This window comes from Bos grunniens, chromosome X (assembly GCF_055505025.1).
Source record: "Bos grunniens cultivar Pamir isolate PY7600 chromosome X, Bosgru_T2T1.0, whole genome shotgun sequence".
NCBI classification, from domain to species: domain Eukaryota; kingdom Metazoa; phylum Chordata; class Mammalia; order Artiodactyla; family Bovidae; genus Bos; species Bos grunniens.
In genome coordinates, this window is record NC_141194.1 from 54,490,932 (window position 1) to 54,515,048 (window position 24,117).

General features: G+C 41.4%; 2 protein-coding genes across 4 annotated transcripts in view; one reads left to right on the forward strand and one right to left on the reverse strand.

The window, feature by feature from the left end:
• CCNB3 (cyclin B3) overlaps positions 1-506 on the reverse strand; it is a 61,730-nt gene extending 61,224 nt beyond the window's left edge. Inside the window, exon 1 of the mRNA XM_086387000.1 lies at positions 480-506. The gene's annotated coding sequence lies outside the window, so the exon portion shown is untranslated. The remainder of the gene's footprint in view (positions 1-479) is intronic.
• Positions 507-4,620: 4,114 nt separating this feature from the next.
• On the forward strand, positions 4,621-24,058 carry AKAP4 (A-kinase anchoring protein 4). 3 transcript variants are annotated; one of them, XM_086387005.1, is made up of 6 exons: positions 4,621-4,750; positions 6,417-6,512; positions 19,406-19,456; positions 19,682-19,783; positions 21,323-23,464; positions 23,694-24,058. In XM_086387005.1, the coding sequence occupies exons 1-6, from the start codon at positions 4,715-4,717 to the stop codon at positions 23,847-23,849; spliced, it is 2,583 nt and encodes an 860-aa protein (XP_086243131.1). In that variant the 5' UTR covers positions 4,621-4,714; the 3' UTR covers positions 23,850-24,058. The 3 variants fall into 3 exon arrangements, with proteins under 3 accessions (XP_086243131.1, XP_086243132.1, XP_086243128.1); XM_086387006.1 differs by lacking the exon at positions 4,621-4,750 and adding an exon at positions 5,385-5,526; XM_086387002.1 differs by lacking the exon at positions 4,621-4,750 and adding an exon at positions 5,629-5,995.
• The last annotated feature ends 59 nt before the right edge of the window (positions 24,059-24,117 follow it).

The following is a 24,117-nucleotide window of genomic DNA, read 5'->3' on the forward strand; positions in this document are numbered from 1 at the left end:
CCGGGATAATGGTAGTGACCAGTGTGAGACTACCACCAAAATGGCCATTTCTTTCTTCTCAGATCCAAGATCGGAGAAGGCAATGGCACCCCACTCCAGTACTCTTGCCTGGAAAATCCCATGGACAGAGGAGCCTGGTGGGCTGCAGTCCATGGGGTCGCTGAGGGTCGGACACAACTGAGCGACTTCACTTTCACTTTTCACTTTCATGCACTGGAGAAGGAAATGGCAACCCACTCCAGTGTTCTTGCTTGGAGAATCCCAGGGACAGGGGAGCCTGGTGGGCTGCCGTCTGTGGGGTCGCACAGAGTCACAAGACTGAAATGACTTAGCAGCAGCAGCAGCAGATCCAAGATGCAGAAGAGAAATTCCCTGAGAAAAAGTATGAAAGGTACCTACTTCAGAAGATTGTGTGAGAATTAAATGAGATAATGCATGCAAAACACAGTACAGGGCAATTTTCAGGCCTCATTGCAGACCTGCAGAATTAGAAACTCTGGGATGGGGCCCAACTATCTGTTTGTTTAACTTTAAAACTGATATGTGTGTGTGCGCGTGCGCGTGCACGTGCGCATGCGCGTGCGTGTGTGTGTGCGCGCGCGCATGCGCGCTAAGTCGCTTCAGTCAAGTCCGACCCTTTGCTACCCAATGAACTGTAGCCCACCGTGGTCTCTGTCCATGTGGTTCTCGAGGCAAGAATACTGGAGTGGATTGCCCGTACCCTCCCAATTTTCCCAATCCAGGGATCCAACCGGCATCTCTTATGTCTCCTGCATTAGCAGGCAGGTTCTTTACCACTAGCACCACCTGGGAAGCCCTTACTGATGTTTACTGGTTTATAACTCAGGAATAGCCAAAAGAAGGGATGTAAAAGGCAAGACATGGGGTGGGGGTAGGTGTATGCAGAACCTTCATGCCCTTTTCAGGTACATTACCCTCTTGATCCTGGGAGCTCCCTAACCTTCTATTTTAACAAGCTCTCCAGGTGATTCTGAGGCACACTCAAGAGTAAGAATTATTACTCTAAGAAGGCTGCTCCCTCCAATAACTAACCAAGATTTTTGTCATTATTACAGATTTCATGACTATATGGCTTCTGGCTTGTTACCCGCCTGAAATTCAAAGCCATCGTTTGTTTCTTGAGCCCAGCTGTGTGCCCAGTATTGTGACAGAAACAGTGAGAAAGAGACAGAGAAACTGCCCTCCAGGCTTTCAGTGTAGGTGATCCAGGAATAGGGAAAGTTAATTAACTCTACAAGGCCAGATCTAGTCAATGTCAGATAAATTATACAGACAATAAACAAATGTTCTAGGAAATCACAGGAGGGAAATTTCACAATTATAAGGGGGAGGGCCTGACTAGAAATGTTCACTGCCAAGCCAAGCCCACCCCTCAAAATAGCTGTAAGTCATTTTCTACAAGGCAATAGACCAGATCTTAGCTGCCTAATTAAGCCCCTGCCTAAAAGAAAATCACAAAATATCTAGGAGTCTGCTTTCCTTTAACAGCTGCCCCTTGAAATAAAAAAAAAAAAATGAGAATGTTTATAGCTTTTAAAGTCTTTTATTTTCTCCCTCCACTGCTTCAATCACTCATAGGAAAGGACAGACAGATATGCACAGTACAGACATAAATGCTTGACAGAAGTAATTATGCAGCACCATTGCCAAGATGTCAAAATAACTAATTTTTCATCGTAGCATGTTTGCATGAAGCTGCTCTAAATGACATTGTGTATTCTCATGGTTGGAAAACAATTCAGGAGAAAAAGAAATGGATTTTCCATTTGTATTGGTTCACAGTAAACAATGTCTGATAATCATTAGCATCACGGCCATTTTCCAAATGGTCACAGTGTCATCATATAAGCTAAATTAAGTAGGCTAAATCTAAGTCTGGAAGATCATTAGTGGTACTAACAGGCAGAGAGTGATTTAATAAAGGCTGATCGTTCCGCTTATTTAAATTTCATTTTGCCATTATTCATAGTAATTACATTATAGGCACAGGTCCCATTTCTATTATCTTAATAGCTCTTTCAAACCAAATGCAAACTGAAAGCATATTTAAAGTGTTGACTTGTATAATTATTCACAAGTTTGTGTGCAAGAGATGTTTGGGTAGAATAAACAAGGTTAGAAAACAGATGATGATGATTGGGAGGGAGAATGATAACCAAAGGTTGTGTGCTTAACATCTCTATGTTCGATTCTTAAAGGCTAACCTAAGTGTATACTACTTCAGACATATTCACACACTAACACAGCATATTCCTTCTTTTGACTCTTTGAGTATCCCTTCTCCCCCATCTATCCCCATCTCAAGTCAGTACAGACCAGTCTGAGAGCTTCAGCAACTTGAGAGAAGCTCTTGTTGGATATACTGTAACCTATGACTAAACTTCCTTACGTTTCATTATTGGTTTCCCATCCCATCCAAATGCTGCTCTTGTTTGTTCCTGGTTAGCCTCCAAGATGACAGGATTGGGATGCCAAGGGACAGGCCTCTAATTATCCATAATAGTTCCCTCTTTATCAGTTAGGTGATTTCATCAGACATTTTCCAGACAGAGATCACAGTTGTTCTCTTCTAGGCTGTGAGGGGTGTTTTATAGCTTTGTGTGTTTGTGTGTGTGTGTGTGTGTGGCTGTTGTCTGTTTGTTTTTATGTTAGGGTATACTTTCTTGTGATTGAAGAATAAGTAAACATTTTCTTTCTTTGCTTCTTATTCCACAGACATGAGCCAGACACAGGAGCTCCAACTTTTTCTTTAATCATCAAAAGTTCCCCTGACCAAAGAGTAGTATAGGAAAAACAAGTCTTGTATTAAGTATGCTAACCATTGATGAAGACACCTTCCTTGACCCAAACTTATTTTTTAGTAAAGTTGTATATATTTAAGGTATATAACATGATGGTTTGATATAGTCAGGTTCCTCTGAGCTGCCTTCTCAACTAGGCCTCAACCCTGGTCTGCTGCTGCTGCTGCTAAGTCGCTTCAGTCGTGTGTGACCCCATAGACAGCAGCCCACCAGGCTCCCCTGTCCCTGGGATTCTCCAGGCAAGAACACTGGAGTGGGTTGCCATTTCCTTCTCCAATGCATGAAAGTGAAAAGTGAAAGGGAAGTCACTCAGTCATGTCCGACTCTTTGCGACTCCATGGACTGCAGCCTACCAGGCTCCTCCGTCCATGGAATTTTCCAGGCAAGAGTACTGGAGTGGGGTGCCATTGCCTTCTCCACAACCTTGGCCTAGAAAGAACTATAACCTTCAGCACAAACAATTTCATCCACTCTCTACATTAAGAGACTTGAACAAACACCAGCATAGTTTCTATCAATTCAAGGCCATGTCCGTGGGATGATGATACCAACCTCTTTAAAATGCCTGTCTGAGAAAGTTCAAAAGTGCCAAAAGAATTTACTGTTTATTTCAGCCAAAACCTGACTGTAGCCCCCTGATCTTCCTTTACTCAGAAATTTACATTAGAAAACTTGTGATTGTAAATCTTTTCTCTGTCCCTTTGGAACGTATCCTCTATAACCCAGGAAAATGTTTCTCGAAGGCCTGGGAGTCATCCCTTTGAAATGTAATCATCAAGAAAGACAGGGCCCCTGTCTCCCAGTCTGTATGGAAGGGTAGGAATCTAACTTTGATAAGCACCAGTTAGCAAACACAGATGTCCTGATCACATTGATTAACCTCCCACCACACAGATTTCCCTCATCACTCCTCTGTCCATGGAATTTTCCAGGCTAGAATACTGGAGTGGGTAGCTATTTTCTTCTTCAGGGGATCTTCCTGACCCAGGGATCAAACCCACATCTCCTGCATCTCCTGTACTGGCAGGCAGATTCCTTACCACTGCGCCACCAAGATTTTACTTCCTCTAGCACTTCCCAGCATTTTAAAGGCCTTTTGTTTCAGTGGATTGAGCTCTGTTCATCTGAGTTATCTCCCTTACTTCAGTAGCCTGAATAAAATAGGTTTTGCCACCTCAAACAAAGGTCCAGCTCTGTTTGTCTCTGATGCCATGAACTGACAATATCAAAATTGTACAGGAGGGTTAAGACATGTGATTTGAGGGAACAGATAAAAGAAGAAATGAAGGTAGAACCAAGGATTTGAAACTATGATTTAGGTGTTCATCTTAACTGATTTTTAATTTAGATACATTTGTTCACATGAGGTTAAGGTGAAGGCTGGTGGAGAAAGGACAAGGAAAAACCAAGATAAGACTTGGACACAATAAGAGGATTTGGTTATGGGCTAATGCTTCCAAACTGGGGCTAACCTGAAGGCATCTCAAATGGGTGGATATTGCTTTAAGAAACACTGTAGCCAGCAATCTGTCACTGACCATAATGGAAAATAATAAGTGAGGCTCAGGTCTTTTGATTGGTTGAGGAGTATGTGAAAGGCTGACCCTGACCCAAGTGGATTGGCTTTGGGTGGGGTGGGGGGGCTAATTATGTCTCATGAAGAAAGGTTAAAGCTTATTGGACGAAGTAGACACTAGAATCCTAAGGACAAAGTCCCTGACTGTGCTGTCACTGTTCTCCATGGAAACAGTGATGTCATGAAGTATAAGTTCTGGTACCAACTGGCAATCAAGTCTTTAGGAGGGTATGGAGGGTTGAGGAAAGCAGCACCATCTTGAGCCAAACTGAAAGGGTCATCACACCATCCAAATTTAAAAGAAAAAGCCATTCCAATGTCCTACAAGATAGCCTATTCTGATACTACAAAGGTAAGGGCATCTTCTTCCTTCTTTTTGACTAGCTACTGGGATGTCCTAATGGTGAGGTGAAACTACAGAAGGGGCTGAGGCTGCCTCAAATTTTCTTTCGTATTTTTATTCAGGATACCCAGAAAGGACTTTAATGTTTCTCTATTTCTACATACATCCAAAGATTTATTGCCACATAACTCTGAATTTCCAAAGGGAAATAAGCTATGAAAATTAATACTGTTATGCTCAGAGAGGCTGGTGGTCAATCTGTATATGAAAAATAGACCCCACCACACTGGTAACTAATATGACTAGATGGTACTGGAAGTCTAGGCTGAAAAGGAATGAGAAGGGGGATCTTAAGGCATTCTGAACGAGAAGGGAGGCCTTAAGGATCTGTGAATGTGAAGGGAAGTCTTAAGGAGTTGTGAGTAGGACAAAATATAAAAGAAATATGTGTACTCTTCTGGATAGAACAGAAAAAGATGTGTTGTACAGTGGATAAACTGATATGCTTTTGACATGGAGGGCTACTGAGTTTGCCAGCCTGCCCCGCCCCTGCTGGGTTGCTATGGTTTCAGGCATTATGATTCAACAAACCCTGATGTCACACACCAGGGTCAAAAGCAGCAGGCAAGAGCCTGGCTCCCTCAGTCTCATCCAACAGCTGACCGGGGTGGCAGCCAGCTGCACGTGCCCAAGAACTTGGCACTGCCCACTTCCATCTCAAGGGGCCCATCTCCCTTCTAGGTGGCACATTTTCAGCCGAAGTCTAAAATAACTTCATTATCAAGGTAATGAGTTTATAAATTTAATTTTTTACAGTTTTTTTAGTATCCTGTGAAGGCTAGCCATCAGAAGATAGTTATTAAAATGTTGAGACTGAGAGAGGCAGAGGGAAAGAGAGAGAGGGAGGGAGGGAGGATGGGAAAGGAGAAAGAGCAGGGAGGAGGGAGGAAGGACGAGAGAGGGAGGAAAGGAGGGAAGGTGGAAGGGAGGAAGAGAAAGAGGAGGAAAGGAGGGAGAGAAAAGTGTGGGAGGTGTCAAGGCGTTTGAAGGAAGTTGGCAGAGTTTATTCTCTCTTTCAAAAGTAAAATTAAACTTTGTCCTATGGGATCAGGGTCTGATCTTCCCTCAGACATTTGTCTCTTAGTTATACTTATTAGACTGAGCGGTCTCAATGTTCAGAAACTTGTTCTATATGTTGAAATCTTTATTCACTTTACTAGTATTGACCTTGGTCTTCTCCAGTGGCCCTATGTGGTAAGTATTATAGCTGTTAACCGAAGACATGGGTTAGACTAGGTTTAGCTAAAATTCAGTTAAAGGGAATGAGGTGAACTTGACTCCCCTACAGTGTGTAGACCCCCTTTTAAATTTGTTTCCCAGGCTGTCATTTTTCCTGACTGGCATTTTCCCAGGTCAATATGATACTCCCTTGGTTTCAAATAGTTGGTGTGGGGAATCTAAATTAAAGAAGACCATGGACTGAGCTAAAAGATTTTGATCTTCAGGTCCAAACATTTCAGAGTGTCCTTCCCCCATGGCTTACCCTATCAGTTCCCAACCTAAAACTTATATGAAACACAGATGGGTTTCAGAAAGCCCTCCAGGGATTCTTTACCAATTCAGTTTCTTAAAATCATGTATTAGACTTTAAGATTTATTTTATTTCTCTTTCCAGATGTCTGATGATATTGACTGGTTACACAGCCGCAGGGGCGTGTGCAAGGTTGATCTCTACAGCCCAAGAGGACAACAAGATCAGGACCGGAAAGTGGTAAGACACAAAAATTACTCCTACCAAGGAGTGGAAAGGATTGGTGTTTGGGTATAGATATCCTGGAGCCCAGGATAGGCTAATGGATAGTGACCTCTCCAAGGATTCAAGCTCAGTAAGGTCTGTGGGGGATCAGTGAGGTCATGGATAACACAGTCACAATTAAAGGACGGGGTGCAAAGGATCTGGGGGGGGGCGGTGAGTGATGTAAAGGATCTGGGAGAGGGGGGGCAGGCCGGGGAGGGAGGCTGAGGGGAGTGAGGGGTGGTGGTTGCCTAGTTACCAGCCTTCACTACCTCACACCTCTGAAGTCATAATGATGTTGCCTAGCTACCAGTAAGTTGCCCCAAAGTTGGACTCCCTCAGGGGGGCAAAATACTTAATGCTATGTTCCAAAACTAAGAGTGATTTACATAGTACTTCATATTTTTTATCATGTTCAAGCACCACTCATATTGTTATTTAATATGTATTTCTACAATGTTTTTTTTTAATTTATTTATTTTAATTGGAGGCTAATTAAATTACATTATTGTAGTGGTTTTTGCCATACAGTCACATGAATCAGCCATGGGTATGTGTGTCCCCCATCCTGAACCCCTCTCCCACCTCCCTCCCCATCCCATCCCTCTAGGTCATCCCAGTGCACCAGCCCTGAGCACCTTACCTCATGCATCAAACCTGGACTGGCGATCTGTTTCACATATGATAATATACATGTTTCATTGGTATTCTCTCAGATCATTCCACCCTCGCCCTCTCCCACAGAGTCCAATAGACTGTTCTATACATCTGTATCTCTTTCACTGTACCACATATAGGGTTATCATTACCATCTTTCTAAATTCCATATATATGCATTAGTATACTACTCTATTGGTGTTTTTCTTTCTGACTTACTTCACTCTGTATAATAGGCTCCAGTTTCTTTTTTTTTTTTTTCAGTGGAATTTTATTTGAAATTTTATTACTTTGCAAATCCATTGAAGGCTTATCTATATTTAGGAAGCCTTTTCATATGGTAGAGGAAATACTCTTAAGGTTCATTTATAATAAAAACATCATCATATGGAAAAGTTTTGGCTGTTGGACAGGAGGAGAATTGGGAGTTTCCTTAAATAATTGAAACACTTTAAAATTCAATATATACAAATGAGAGGTAACCTAGAACAACTGAAATCTGAAACAAAATTAATCGATACCATACAATGAGGTTAGAGGCATTCCTTCCACTTCAGTTTCTCATAGTGTTTGTGTATAACTGGTGTTAATATTGTTTCTTCCTTAAATGTTTGGTGGAATTCACAAATAAAGCTGTTAAAACTTGGAATTATTCTTTGTAGGGAGATTCTTTTTTTTTTTTTCTTCTTTTTTTTTTTTTCTCTAATTTTATTTTATTTTTAAACTTTACATAATTGTATTAGTTTTGCCAAATATCAAAATGAATCCGCCACAGGTATACATGTGTTCCCCATCCCGAACCCTCCTCCCTCCTCCCTCCCCATACCATCCCTCTGGGCCGTCCCAGTGCACCAGCCCCAAGCATCCAGCATCATGCATCGAACCTGGACTGGCAACTCGTTTCCTACATGATATTTTACATGTTTCATTGCCATTCTCCCAAATCTTCCCACCCTCTCCCTCTCCCACAGAGTCCATAAGACTGTTCTATACATCAGTGTCTCTTTTGCTGTCTCGTACACCGGGTTATTGTTAGCATCTTTCTAAATTCCATATATATGCGTTAGTATACTGTATTGGTGTTTTTCCTTCTGGCTTACTTCACTCTGTATAATAGGCTCCAGTTTCATCCACCTCATTAGAACTGATTCAAATGTATTCTTTTTAATGGCTGAGTAATATTACATTGTGAATATGTACCACAGCTTTCTTATCCATTCTTTTGCTGATGGACATCTAGGTTGCCTCCATGTCCTGGCTATTGTAAACAGTGCTGTGATGAACATTGGGGTACTCGTATCTCTTTCAATTCTGGTTTCCTCAGTGCGTATGTGCAGCAGTGGGATTGCTGGGTCATATGGCAGTTCTCGGAGAAGGCAATGGCACCCCACTCCAGTACTTTTGCCTGGAAAATCCCATGGACAGAGGAGCCTGGTAGGCTGCAGTCCATGGGGTCGCTAGGAGTCGGACACGACTGAGCGACTTCACTTTCACTTTTCACTTTCATGCATTGGAGAAGGAAATGGCAACCCACTCCAGTGTTCTTTCCTGGAGAATCCGAGGGACAGGGGAGCCTGATGGGCTGCCATCCATGGGGTCACACAGAGTCGGACACAACTGAAGTGACTTAGCAGCAGCAGCAGCATGGCAGTTCTATTTCCAGTTTTTTAAGGAATATCCACACTGTTCTCCATAGTGGTTGTACTAGTTAGCATTCCCACCAACAGTGTAAGAGGGTTCCCTTTTCTCCACACCCTCTCCGGCATTTATTGCGTGTAGACTTTTGGATTGCAGCCATTCTGAATGGCGTGAAATGGTACCTCATTGTGGTTTTGATTTGCATTTCTCTGATAATGAGTGATGTTGAGCATCTTTTCATTTCTCTGATAATGAATGATGTTGAGCATCTTTTCATGTGTTTGTTAACCATTTGTATGTCTTCTTTGAAGAAATGTCTGTTCAGTTCTTGGGCCCATTTTTTGATTGGGTCATTTATTTTCCTGGAATTGAGCTGCAGGAGTTGCTTGCATATTTTTGAGATTAATTTGTCAGTTGCTTCATTTGCTACTATTTTCTCCCATTCTGAAGGCTGTCTTTTCACCTTCCTTATAGTTTCTTTTGCTTTGCAGAAGCTTTTAATTTTAATTAGGTCCCATTTGTTTATTTTTGCTTTTATTTCCACTATTCTGGGAGGTGGGTCATAGAGGATCCTACTGTGATTTATGTCGGAGAGTGTTTTGCCTATGTTCTCCCCTAAGAGTTTTATAGTTTCTGGTCTTACGTTTAGATATTTAATCCATTTTGAGTTTATTCTTGAGTATGGTGTTAGAAAGTGATCTAGTTTCATTCTACAAGTGGTTGACCAGTTTTCCCAGCACCACTTGTTAAAGAGATTGTCTTTTCTCCACTGTATATTCTTGCCTCCTTTGTAAAAGAGAAGGTGCCCATAGGTGCGTGGATTTATCTCTGGGCTTTCTATTTTGTTCCATTAATCTATATTTGTGTCTTTGTGCCAGTACCATACTGTCTTGATGACTGTGGTTTTGTAGTAGAGCCTGAAGTCAGGCAGGTCGATTCCTCCAGTTCCATTCTTCTTTCTCAAGATTGCTTTGGCTATATGAGGTTTTTTGTATTTCCATACAAATTGTGAAATTATTTGTTCTAGCTCTGTGAAAAATACCGTTGGTAGCTTGACAGGAATGGCATTGAATCTATACATTGCTTTGGTAACTATACTCTTTTTCACTATATTGATTCTTCCAATCCATGAACATGGTATATTTCTGCATTTATTAGTGTCCTCTTTGATTTTTTTCATCAGTGTTTGATAGTTTTCTATATATAGGTCTTTAGTGTCTTTCAGTTCAGTTCAGTCGCTCAGTCATGTCTGATTCTTTGCGACCCCATAAATCACAGCACACCAGGCCTCCCTGTCCATCACCAACTCCCGGAGTTCACTCAGACTCACGTCCATCGAGTCAGTGATGCCATCCAGCCATCTCATCCTCTGTCGTCCCCTTCTCCTCCTGCCCCCAATCCCTCCCAGCATCAGAGTCTTTTCCAATGAGTCAACTCTTCACATGAGGTGGCCAAAGTACTGGAGTTTCAGCTTTAGCATCATTCCTTCCAAAGAAATCCCAGGGCTGATCTCCTTCAGAATGGACTGGTTGGATCTCCTTGCAGTCCAAGGGACTCTCAAGAGTCTTCTCCAACACCACAGTTCAAAAGCATCAATTCTTTGGGGCTCAGCTTTCTTCACAGTCCAACTCTCACATCCATACATGACCACAGGAAAAACCATAGCCTTGACTAGACGGACCTTTGTTGGCAAAGTAATGTCTCTGCTTTTCAATATGCTATCTAGGTTGGTCATAACTTTCCTTCCAAGGAGTAAGTGTCTTTTCATTTCATGGCTGCAATCACCATCTGCAGTGATTTGGGAGCCCAGAAAAATAAAGTCTGACACTGTTTGCACTGTTTCCCCATCTACTTCCCATGAAGTGATGGGACCAGATGCCATGATCTTCGTTTTCTGAATGTTGAGCTTTAAGCCAACTTTTTCACTCTCCTCTTTAACTTTCATCAAGAGGCTTTTTAGTTCCTCTTCACTTTCTGCCATAAGAGTGGTGTTATCTGCATATCTGAGGTTATTGATATTTCTCCCGGCAATCTTGATTCCAGCTTGTGCTTCCTCCAGCCCAGTGTTTCTCATGATGTACTCTGCATATAGGTTAAATATGCAGGGTGACAATATACAGCCTTGACGTACTCCTTTTCCTATTTGCAACCAGTCTTTTGTTCCATGTCCAGTTCCAACTGTTGCTTCCTGACCTGCATACAAATTTCTCAAGAGGCAGGTCAGGTATTCCCATCTCTTTCAGAATTTTCCACAGTTTATTGTAATCCACACAGTCAAAGGCTTTGGCCTAGTCAATAAAGTAGAAATAGATGTTTTTCTGGAACTCTCTTGCTTTTTCGATGATCCAGCAGATGTTGGCAATTTGATCTCTGGTTCCTCTGCCTTTTCTAAAACCAGCTTGAACATCTGGAAGTTCATGGTTCACGTGTTGCTGAAGCCTGGCTTGGAGAATTTTGAGCATTACTTTACTAGCATGTGAGATGAGTGCAATTGTGCGGTAGTTTGAGCATTCTTTGGCATTGCCTTTCTTTGGGATTGGAATGAAAACTGACCTTTTCCAGTCCTGTAGCCACTGCTGAGTTTTCCAAATTTGCTGGCATATTGAGAGCAGCACTTTCACAGCATCATCTTTCAGGATTTGGAATAGCTCTACTGGAAGTCCATCACCTCCACTAGCTTTGTTTGTAGTGATGCTTCCTAAGGCCCACTTGACTTCACATTCCAGGATGTCTGGCTCTAGGTCAGTGATCACACCATCGTGATTATCTGGGTCATGAAGATCTTTTTTGTACAGTTCTTCTGTGTATTCTTGCCACCTCTTCTTAATATCTTCTGCTTCTGTTAGGTCCATACCATTTCTGTCCTTTATCGAGCCCATCTTTGCATGAAATGTTCCCTTGGTATCTCTAATTTTCTTGAAGAGATCTCTAGTCTTTCCCATTCTGTTGTTTTCCTCTATTTCTTTGCATTGATCGCTGAAGAAGGCTTTCTTATCTCTTCTTGCTATTCTTTGGAACTCGGCATTCAGATGCTTATATCTTTCCTTTTCTCCTTTGCTTTTCGCTTCTCTTCTTTTCACAGCTATTTGTAAGGCCTCCCCAGACAACCATTTTTCTTTTTTGCATTTCTTTTCCATGGGGATGGTCTTAATCCCTGTCTCCTATACAACGTCACGATCCTCAGTCCATAGTTCATCAGGCAATCTATCTATCAGATCTAGTCCCTTAAATCAATTTTCACTTCCACTATAAAATCATAAGGGATTTGATTTAGGTCATACTTGAATGGTCTAGTGGTTTTCCCTACTTTCTTCAATTTCTGTCTGAATTTGGCTATAAGGAGGTCATGATCTGAGCCACAGTCAGCTCCTGGTCTTGTTTTTGCTGACTGTATAGAGCTTCTCCATCTTTGGCTGCAAAGAATATAATCAATCTGATTTCGGTGTTGACCATCTGGTGATGTCCATGTGTAGAGTCTTCTCTTATCTTGTTGAAAGAGGGTGTTTGCTATGACCAGTGCATTTTCTTGGCAAAACTCTATTAGTCTTTGCCCTGCTTCATTCCATATTCCAAGGCCAAATTTGTCTGTTACTCCAGGTATTTCTTGACTTCCTACTTTTGCATTCCAGTCCTGGGTGTTCGTTCTAAAAGGTCTTATAGGTCTTCACAGAACCATTCAACTTCAGCTTGTTCAGAGTTACTGGTTGGGGCATAGACTTGGATTATTGTGATATTGAATGGTTTGCCCTGGTAACGAACAGAGATCATTCTGTCCTTTTTGAGATTGCATCCAAGTACTGCATTTCAAACTCTTTTGTTGACCATGATGGTACTCCATTTCTTCTGAGGGATTCCTGCCCACAGTAGTAGATATAATGGTCATCTGAGTTAAATTCACCCATTCCCGTCCATTTTAGTTCACTGATTCCTAGAATGTCGACGTTCACTCTTGCCATCACTTGTTTGACCACTTCCAATTTGCCTTGATTCATGGACCTGACATTCCAGGTTCCTATGCAATATTGCTGTTTACAGCATCAGACCTTGCTACTATCACCATGTTTCTTTAGGTAGATATATTTCTGCTGTTAAGTCACTTCAGTTGCAGCCAACCCTGTGCGACCCCATAGATGGCAGCCCACCAGGCTCACCCATCCCTGGGATTCTCCAGGCAAGGACATTGGAGTGGGTTGCCATTTCCTTCCTCAATGCATGAAAGTGAAAAGTGAAAGTCAAGTCGCTCAGTTGTGTCTGACTCTTAGCGACCCCATGGATTGCAGGCCACCAGGCTTCTCCATCCATGGAATTTCCCAGGCAAAAGTACTGGAGTGGGGTGCCATTGCCTTCTCCAAGATATATTCCTAAGTATTTTATTCTTTTTGTTGCAATGGTGAATGGAATTGTTTCCTTAATTTCTCTTTCTATTTTCTCATTATTAGCGTATAGGAATGCAAGGGATTTCTGTGTGTTGATTTTATATCCTACAGCTTTACTATATTCATTGATTAGCTCTAGTAATTTTCTGGTGGAGTTTAGGGTTTTCTATGTAGAGGATCATGTCATCTGCAAACAGTGAGAGTTTTACTTCTTCTTTTCCAATTTGGATTCCTTATTTCTTTTTCTGCTCTGACTGCTATGGCCAAAACTTCCAAAACTATGTTGGATAGCAGTGGTGAAATTGGGCACCCTTTTCTTGTTCCTGACTTCAGGGGAAATGGTTTCAATTTTTCACCATTGAACATAGCGTTTGCTGTGTGTTTGTCATATACAGTTTTTATTATGTTGAGGTGTGTTCCTTCTATTCCCGCTTTATGGAGAGTTTTTTTTTTTTATCATAAATGGATGTTGAATTTTGTCAAAGGCTTTCTCTGCATCTATTGAGATAATCATTTGGCTTTTATATTCCAATTTGTTAATGTGGTGTATTACATTGATTGATTTGCGGATATTGAAGAATCCTTGCATCCCTAGGATAAAGCCCACTTGGTCATGATGTATGATCTTTTTAATGTGTTGTTGGATTCTGATTGCTAAAATTTTGTTAAGGATTTTTGCATCTATGTTCATCAGTGATATTGGCCTGTAGTTTTCTTTTTTTGTAGCATCTTTGTCAGGTTTTGGTATTAGGGTGATGGTGGCCTCATAGAATGAGTTTGGAAGTTTACCTTCCTCTGAAAATTTCTGGAAGAGTTTGAGTAGGATAGGTGTTAGCTCTTCTCTACATTTTTGGTAGAATTCAGCTGTGAAGCTCTCTGGCCCTGGGCTTTTGTTTGCTGGAAGATTTCTGATTACAGTTTCAATTTCCATGCTTGTGATGGGTCTGTTAAGATTTTCTATGTCTTCCTGGTTCAGTTTTGGAAAGTTGTACTTTTCTAAGAATTTGTCTGTTTCTTCCAAGTTGTCCATTTTATTGGCATATAATTGCTGATAGTAGTCTCTTATGATCCTTTGTATTTCTGTGTTGTCTGTTGTGATCTCTCCATTTTCATTTCTGATTTTATTAATCCGATTTTTCTCCGTTTGTTTCTTGATGAGTCTGGCTAATGGTTTGTCAATTTAATTTATCTTCTAAAAGAACCAGCTTTTGGCTTTGTTGATTTTTGCTATGGTCTTTTTTGTTTCTTTTGCATTTATTTCTGCCCTAATTTTTAAGATTTCTTTCCTTCTACTAACCCTGGGGTTCTTCATTTCTTCCGTTTCTAGTTGCTTGAGGTGTAGAGTTAGGTTATTTATTTGACTTTTCTCTTGTTTCTTGAGGTATGCCTGTATTGCTATGAACCTTCCCCTTAGCACTGCTTTTACAGTGTCCCACAGGTTTTGGGTTGTTATGTTTTCATTTTCATTTGTTTGTATGCATATTTTGATTTCTTTTTTGATTTCTTCTGTGATTTGTTGGTTATTCAGCAGCATATTGTTCCTCCATATGTTGAAATTTTTAATAGTTTTTCTCCTGTGATTGACATCTAATCTTGCTGCATTGTGGTCAGAAAAGATGCTTGGAATGATTTCAGTTTTTTTGAATTTACCAAGGCTAGATTTATGTCCCAGGATGTGATCTATCATGGAGAAGGTTCTGTGTGCAGTTGAGAAAAAGGTGAAATTCATTGTTTTGGGGTGAAATGTCCTATAGATATCAGTCAGGTCTAACTGGTCCATTGTATCATTTAAGGCTTATGTTTCCTTGTTAATTTTCTGTTTAGTTGATATATCCATAGGTGTGAGTGGGGTATTAAAGTCTCCCACTATTACTGTGTTATTGTTAAATTCCCCTTTCATACTTGTTAGCATTTGCCTTACATATTGTGGTGCTCCTATGTTGGGTGCATATATATTTATAATTGTTATATCTTCTTCTTGGATTGATCCTTTGATTATTATGTAGTGTTCTTCTTTGTCCCTTTACACAGCCTTTGTTTTAAAGTCTATTTTATCTAATATGAGTATTGCTACTCCTGCATTTTTTTTTTTTTTTTTTTTTTGGTCTCCATTTGTACCACATATCTTCTTCCAGCCCTTCACTTTCAGTCTGTATGTGTCCCTTGTTTCGAGGTGGGTCTCTTTTAGACAGCATATATAGGGGTCTTGTTTTTTTATCCATTCAGCCAGTCTTTGTATTTTGGTTGGGCCATTCAACCCATTTACATTTAAGGTAATTATTGATAAGTATGATCCTGTTGCCATTTACTTTGTTGTTTTGGGTATGAGTTTATACACCCTTTCTGTGTTTCCTGTCTAGAGAAGATCCTTTAGCTGGTTCAGTGATGCTAAATTCTCTCAGCTTTTGCTTGTCTGTAAAGCTTTTGATTTCTCCTTCATATTTGAATGAGATCCTTTCTAGGTACAGTAATTTGGGTTGCAGGTTTTTCTCTTTCATCACTTTAAGTATGTCCTGCCATTCCCTTCTGGCCTGAAGAGTTTCTATTGAAAGATCAGCTGTTATCTTTATGGGAATCCCCTTGTGTGTTATTTGTTGTTTTTCCCTTGCTGCTTCTAATATTTGTTCTTTGTGCTTGATCTTTGTTAATTTGATTAGTATGTGTCTTGGGGTGTTTCACTTTGGGTTTATCCTGTTTGTGACTCTCTGGGTTTCTTGGACTTGGGTGACTATTTCCTTCCTCATTTTAGGGAAGTTTTCAACTATTATCTCCTCAAGTATTTTCTCATGGCCTTTCTTTTTGTCTTCTTCTTCTGGGACTCTTATGATTCGAATGTTGGGGCATTTCACATTGTCCCAGAGGTCCCTGAGGTTGTCCTCATTTCTTTTAATTCTTTTTTCTTTTTTCCTCTCTGCTTCATTTATTTCTACCATTCTATCTTCTACCTCATTTATCCTGTCTTCTGCCTTCGTTATTCTACTGTTGGTTCCCTCCAGAGTGTTTTTGATCTCATTTATTGCATTATTCATTATTGATTGACTCTTTTTTATTTCTTCTAGGTCCTTGTTAAACCTTTCTTGCATCTTTTCAATCCTTGTCTCTGGGCTATTTATCTGTAACTCCATTTTGTTTTCAAGATTTTGGATCATTTTTACTATTATTCTGAATTCTTTTTCAGGTAGACTCCCTATCTCGTCCTCTTTTGTTTGGTTTGGTGGGCATTTATCCTGTTCCTTTACCTGCTGAGTATTTCTCTGCCTTTTCATCTTGTTTAGATTGCTGTGTTTGGGGGTGGCCTTTCTGTATTCTGGCAGTTTGTGGTTTCCCTTTATTGTTGAGGTTCCTCCCTGAGGGTGGGGTTGGAACAGAGGCTTGTCAAGGTTTCCTGGTTAGGGAAGCTTGCATCGGTGTTCTGGTGGGTGGAGCTGGATTTCTTCTCTCTGGAGTGCAATAAAGTGTCCAGTAGTGAGTTTTGAGATGTCTATGGATTTGGTGTGACTTTGGGCAGCCTGTATACCAAAGCTCAGGGCTATGTTCCTGTGTTGCTAGAGAATTTGCATGGCATGTCTTGCTCTGGAACTTGTTGGCTCTTGGGTGGTTCTTGGTTTCAGTGTAGGTATGGAGGCTTTTGGATGATCTCTTATTGATTAATGTTCCCTGGAGTCGGGAGTTCTCTGGTGTTTTCAGGTTTGGGGTTTAAGCCTCATGCCTCTGGTTTTCAGTCTTGTTCTTACAGTAGCCTCAAGACTTCTCCATCCATACAGCACCTATGATAAAACATCTAGGTTAATGGTGAAAAGATTCTCCACAGTGAGGGACATCCAGAGAGGTTCACAGAGTTACATGGAGAAGAGAAGAGGGAGGAGGCAGATAGAGGTGACCAGGAGGAGAAGAGGGGGAATCAAAAGGGGAGAGAACAATCTAGCCAGTAATCAATTCCCTATGTGCTCTCCACAATCTGGAACCCTCTGAGAGGTTCATGGAGTTACATAGAGAAGGGAAGAGGGAGGAAGGAGATAGAGGTGACTAGGAGGAGAAAAGGGGAATCAAAAGGAGAGAGATCTAGGTAGTAATCAGTTCCCTAAGTGTTCTCCACAGCCTGGAACACCCACAGAGATTCACAAGGTTGGGTAGAGAAGAGAAGAGGGAGGGAAGAGATAGAAGTAACTTGGGGGAGAAAAAGGAGAGTCAAAAGGGGAAGAGAGCAATCAAGCCAGTAATCACACTCCTAAGTAAAAACGGGTACTCAAGATTGGATTCTTAAAGGTTCAAATTTGATAACAAATACCACAAAGCAAAGATTAAAAATTTAAAGTAGAGGTTATACTCTCAGAAGTACAATATTAAAAAAACAAGACAATATCACAAAAATTATAAAAAATATATTGAAGTTTGCTTTAAAAATAGGGTCTTTTTTTCTCTTTTGCAAGGTAATAGTAGATTATAAAAATGAAAATTAAAGGAGTAATAGAGGACTTAAAATTTAAAAAATTTTTTTAATTAAAAAAATGATAATAGTAAAAATATATCTAAAAATTTCTCTGGAGCTGTTGTGGGCAGTGTGGTGTCAGTTCAGTTTCAGATAGTTCCTTGTTCCAGCTTATACTTCTCAAGGTCTATAGGCCCCTTCCTATGTAGTCAGTGCTAACTACAGGGTTTTAATCTGTTGCACCTGTCACTTCCAAGATGATTCCCTCTGTTTATTTTGGCTTCTTCTGTTTGCAGGTCTCTTTAGTGTCTAATTTCCTCCCTGACACAAGGGGGTGAAGGTGGTCACTTATTTAGGCTCACTTGTTCAGTTGTGCTGTGGGGAGGGAGGAACACTGCAAACAAATATCACTGGCGTGTGTGGGGAGTGCTCACAGTGTCTCAGCCACACTGGGTTTGTGCCTGCTCACAGCATATGTGCTTTTCCAGTCTACACTGCGAAGGCTTTAGGTTGCTCTGCAGTGGAACTGTCTGAAGCAGGCCCTGGTTGCGTGCACTTCCCAGGTCTTAGTTGCTCAGGTTCAGTTTCTTGGGTACTCCACAAAGGCGCAGACTTGGTTGGGCCTGCGTTTTGTTCCCTTCCCAAGTCTGAGTAGCTCAGGCAACCAGGTGCTTGGCGAGCGCGCTCTCCCCAGGTGCAGTGTGTCTTATCACCTCCCTGGTCCCAGCAGCTGGATTTCCTGGGTGGCAGTGGGCACGCCCTCTCAGGTGTGCTGTGTGTGTCTTCTGGGGAGCTGATCTCTGGCTACAATCCTCCTGGCGGATGTTAACCATCCAGAATCCCAGAAAGTCTTGGTTACTGGAAGCCTGCTTGCAGTTTGGTAGAGGGTGCCATCTTTAGGGCTGAGTTTGCCCCTTTCCAGCTCTGGCTGCTGCCCACCTGTCTCCCTGCCTCCAGCGGGGGATGGGCCAGTCCACAGCCGGCTAGCTCTCCTCTAGTATTCGCTCAGTCCTTTGTTCTCCTTTCGAAGACAATGGGCTGCCTTTCTGGGTGCCTGGTGTCCTCTGCCAGCGTTCAGAGGTGGTTTTGTGGAATTTGCTCAGCGTTCAAATGGTCTTTCAATGAATTTGTCGGGGAGAAAGTGGTCTCTCCGTCCTATATTCCTCCACCATCTTAGGACCGCCTCCTCTACAATGTTTTAAAAAATGACTTACATTTAAAAATTACCATCACTCTAAACACTGTTATCCATAATATGATAGATTTGATATTCTAGTGTGTATTTTCCTAATGAATAACAATTAAAAATTACCTATTAAACACAAACATTTTTATCCATGGGCCACCTAAAATCTATGTTATCAATAGTAAAAACACCACATTTTGGCAACAGTAGAAAGTGCTCCAAACTGGGAGCCAGTTATAATACAAGTTATACCTTTGAGTTTATGTCAGTTGGGCAAATCATCTCTCTTTTTGGTTTTCTCAGTAAATGTGGGTGCTGTATTTTGAACTCTTTCTCTTTCACAAGTAAGTATTCTCACTTAGGAAATGTAGTAACATTAAGATTCTATCTGCCTAATAAAAATTATTTGTCTGTTGTTTATTGCATACTTAACTATATCCAGGCACTCTCCTAAAAGCTTTACACACACTATCTCAATCAATTCTCACAAGAACTGATAAGGTAGGTGCTACTATCATCTTCCAGGAAAATTAATGCCTTTTCTCTGGAATTTTTCTGAATTAACCCTCCTAATTTGATGCAGATATGCTTTGTCGATGTGTCTACCCTGAGCATGGAAGATAAAGATTCTAAGGTGGGTACCCTCTCCTCTCCTCAGAGTTGGAATGGGCGGGAAGCTGCCAAGAAGGGTTATCAGTGACAGCATGAGAAGGGAAAGGTTGTGGCAGAGGGGGGAAAGGTGGAGGGGACTCAGGTGGGAAGCCATCATTCTTGGTTTGAAGTAGTAGCCTAGGGGGGCAGATTGAAAAAATCTCAAAAAAGCAACTTTTCACAAGAATCTTATCTCTTAATTCCACAGGATGCTGCTGGTTGTAGTTCAGAAGGTGACTTAAACCTGGAGAATCTAGAAGAAAAAGAAATTATTGTGATCAAGGATACTGAGAAGCAAGACCAGTCTAAGGTATAGACAGCCCCTGAGTCTAGCCTTTCTCATTCCCAGAGCTCAGTGCTGAATCTGAGGGCTCTGGTTCAGAGATAGTAAGAGAACTATTGTCAAATAGACTCAAAATTTTAATACTATGGCATTCTAGAGAACACATGCCTAAGTTCAGAGTCATGGTAAGTTCAATGCCCCCAGTAAGTTCACAGTATCTCACAATGACACTAATCACAGAGGCTCAGAATGCCCTTTCTTGATTTCAAGTAGCTCCTGCAAATAGAATCTTGCTGTGCTTTTCTTAACAAAGACACGGGCTTATAAGCAAGATCGTTTGCAATGTTCTTTGCTGGTTTGTAATGGACTTGTGTGTCTCACATTGCCCAGTGTCCAAAACAATAGAGAAGATATGGAGAAGAGAGAATCCACAACAATCAAACACTGTAGTTGCCTGGTCTCCACCCTGTTGTCTAAGAGATTACCTAGGCTAGTGGGTATCATAACGTTTGAATCAATTACATTTGCACACCACTATCACATATGGAATTTTTTTGTTTTTGTGTAAATATTCCAAATTACACCTGGTAAGCTGGTTTGGGGTAGGCATTAGCACACATGATAATTCTCACAGTCCTAGAAGCCTAGAGTAGCTGATAATTGGAACAAGATATCTGGTTTCAGTGCAAAAGACTTAAACATTCCTTGTTCTGTGTTCCTAGGCTCATATTATGATCAGAAACATCATTTCTGACCACAGATGCCTTTGAAGCATTTTTTACATGTATTATGATGAAAGTAGACTCGAAGGCAGGGAAAACCAGTTATAAAATATTTTCCAAAGGGTTTTGGGTTCAGTTAGGGGTGGCCAACTTCACTCTGGGGTCTTAATAGAAGGATACACCTGGTGTTTGTTTTTAGAAGAGGAGCCCATATTTATAACACACAGTGTAGGTCTCCTTGATTGTAACTTAAGCTACATGTGGCAGTGACAAGCATATTAAGAGACACACTGATATACATGCATATTTTTACATTCACACATATGTACTGAATATTCATACTACCATGCACATGCTGGCCTATACAGATGACATAATACAATGAGTATGATGTCAGTACCTTATGACACATGCTTACACACAGTGACATCACACATGTGCACTGACACACATGTGCACACATACACACAGGCACATTTTCACACACAATATTGACTGACACATTCACACTCATGAGTTGATATATTAATGTGCATATACACACACAACAGAGACACTGACACATTTTTGAGATATATTGTTATAAATTCACATACTCAAATGAAATTGACAAATATATTGATAACACTTATATGTAGTTAAATGTACAAATGTATATACACTAAGCTTTTGTCACTGCCACTTGTGCTTGAATGTGTATTAATGTATATAATTGTATGATATGTGCCCATGAAAATTCTAAAGGCCAAATCCTTAATCTGTGAAACTTCAGAGATATATTTTCTAAATAGGGGAAAGAAGTACCTATCCAAACTCTTATGGATGGGCATTGTTCTTTTTTTAGACGGAGGGGTCAGTGTGCCTTTTCAAACAAGCTCCTTCTGATCCTTTAAGTGTCTTCAACTGGCTTCTGAATGATCTTCAAAAGTATGCCCTAGGTTTCCAACATGCACTGAGCCCTTCAGCCTCCAGTTGTAAACATAAAGTAGGAGAGACAGAGGGAAACTGTCAAAAATTGTCTTCTGGGAACTGCTACAGCATCTATGCCAATCACCTGAACATGGATTGTGTGAACAACGAACCTCAGAGCCTACGTCTGGAAATGACAGCAGCCAAAAACACCAACAATAACCAGAGTCCTTCTACTCCTCCAGGCAAATCTCCTAGTAATCAGAGGGCAGTTATCTCCCCTGATGGAGAATGTTCTATGGATGATCTCTCCTTCTATGTCAATCGATTATCTTCTCTGGTAATCCAGATGGCCCGTAAGGAAATCAAGGAGAAATTAGAAAATGGGAGCAAATGTCTTCATCATTCAATCTATCCACCCAGTGGGGACAAAGGGAAAAACAGCCCTCGCAGTGCTGTGAGCAAGATCGCTTCTGAAATGGCCCATGATGCTGTAGAAGTGACCTCTGCAGAAATGCGGGGCACTGGGGAGGAGTGTAGGGATGGTGGTCGAAAAACCTTTCTGTATAGTGAATTATCCAACAAGAACAAAGGCGGAGACAAACAAATGTGCCAAAGAGACAGCAAAGACTTTGCAGATTCCATCAGCAAAGGACTCATGGTTTATGCCAATCAAGTGGCATCCGATATGATGGTTTCTGTTATGAAGACCTTGAAAGTTCATAGCTCTGGGAAACCAATTCCAGCTTGTGTGGTCCTGAAGAGGGTGCTATTGAAACATACCAAAGAAATTGTGTCAGATTTGATTGATTCCTGCCTGAAGAACCTACATAACATCACTGGGGTCCTGATGACTGACTCAGACTTTGTCTCAGCTGTCAAGAGGAATCTGTTCAATCATGGGAAACAAAATGCTGCTGATATCATGGAGGCTATGCTGAAACGTTTGGTCAGTGCTCTTCTTGGTGAAAAAAAGGAAACTAAATCTCAGTGTTTGTCATATACATCCTTGAAAGCCGGGTCCCATGATGCCAAGTGCAAAAACCAAAGTCTTGAATTTTCATCTATGAAGGCTGAGATGAAAGGAAAGGACAAGTGCAAGGTGAAACAAGAGGAATGCAAGTCTTTGACCAGTGCTGAGAAAGTCAGTGAACATATCCTCAAGGAGAGCCTTACTATGTGGAACCAAAAGCAGTGTAATCAAGGCAAGATGCCTAGCAAAACCTGTCCCCATAAGGAGGAAAAGAGAGAGAAGATCAGCCCTTCCACAGATTCACTGGCAAAGGACTTGATTGTCTCTGCCCTTATGCTGATCCAGTACCATCTGACCCAGCAGGCCAAGGGCAAAGAGGCATGTGAAGATGACTGTCCACCTGGTACCACGAGCTATATGACCCAGAGTGCCCAATATGAAAAGTGCGGAGGTAGCCAAAGTGCCAAGGCACTTTCAATGAAACATCTAGAAACTCGTGGAGCACCTGGACCATCCACCTCTATGAAGGACAATCAACATCTGGATTCCCAGAAGCTGGATATGTCAAACATGGTTCTATCACTTATTCAAAAACTGCTTAATGAGAGCCCCTTCAACTGTGAAGATCTTTGTGAAGGTGAGAACAAACATTCCGAGATCAGGACAAACAAATCAACCTCCATATTCAAGAAGTCTGACAGAGAGGAAGAACAAGGCCAGGACAATCGAGAAGTTGACTTTGTCAGTGGGATGAAGCAAGTGAACCGACAATTTATAGATCAGCTGGTAGAATCTGTGATGAAGCTGTGCCTTATCATGGCTAAGTATAGCAACAACGAGGCAGCCCTCACTGATTTGGAAGAACAAGCATCCTCATCCAACAACTCTAATTTTTACCAGACCAGTGGCCCCAGATCTAGTTACGAAGCTGGGATGTCTCAGAGCTACCAAGACTCTCACGGGCCTGAAGTCATTGTCAATAATCAGTGCTCAACAAGCAGCTTGCAAAAGCAGCTCCAAGCTGTCCTGCAGTGGATTGCAGCCTCACAATTTAATGTACCCATGCTCTACTTCATGGGAGACGATGATGGACAACTGGAGAAGGTAAGCGATAGCGACATGACAAGGAACAAGAAGAAAGGGGGCTGGAGTGGGTAGGGGCAGGGAGGTAGTATTGTACTCAGAGCAGTCCATTCTTTTTTTCAGTCTATCTTTTCAGCCTTTAATCCAAGAATCATAGGCAGAAAGATGGGTGGGGTGTAGGTGACTTTCTCCCTCTGGGTCCTGGCTTTAAAAGCATCACATGATTCAAGCTATCTCTGCTCTCGTGCAGCTTCCTGAAGTTTCGGCTAAGGCAGCAGAGAAGGGGTACAGCGTAGGAGATCTTCTTCAAGAGGTCATGAAGTTTGCCAAGGAACGACAACTGGATGAAGCCGTGGGAAACATGGCTAGAAAACAACTGCTAGACTGGCTGCTCGCTAACCTGTGAGCCAACAACTCCTTTGCCTCCTCTCCCTCTCCGTTTACTTCCCGCCCCCAGCAGCATTCCATCCCAGCTGGAACACCCCCTACCATCAAGCCAGTGAACTGCACTCTACGTGATTGTATTTCCCAATACATCAGCAGTTGGACTGTGCAAATACAGGGTGTCCCAACAAGCTGGGAAAGAAAATGAATAAAAAAAATTAAAATGAAAAATGGTGCCAGTGTTTTCTTTGTCAGATGTATCTAAGGCAATTGGGTCCAGTTTCAAGGAA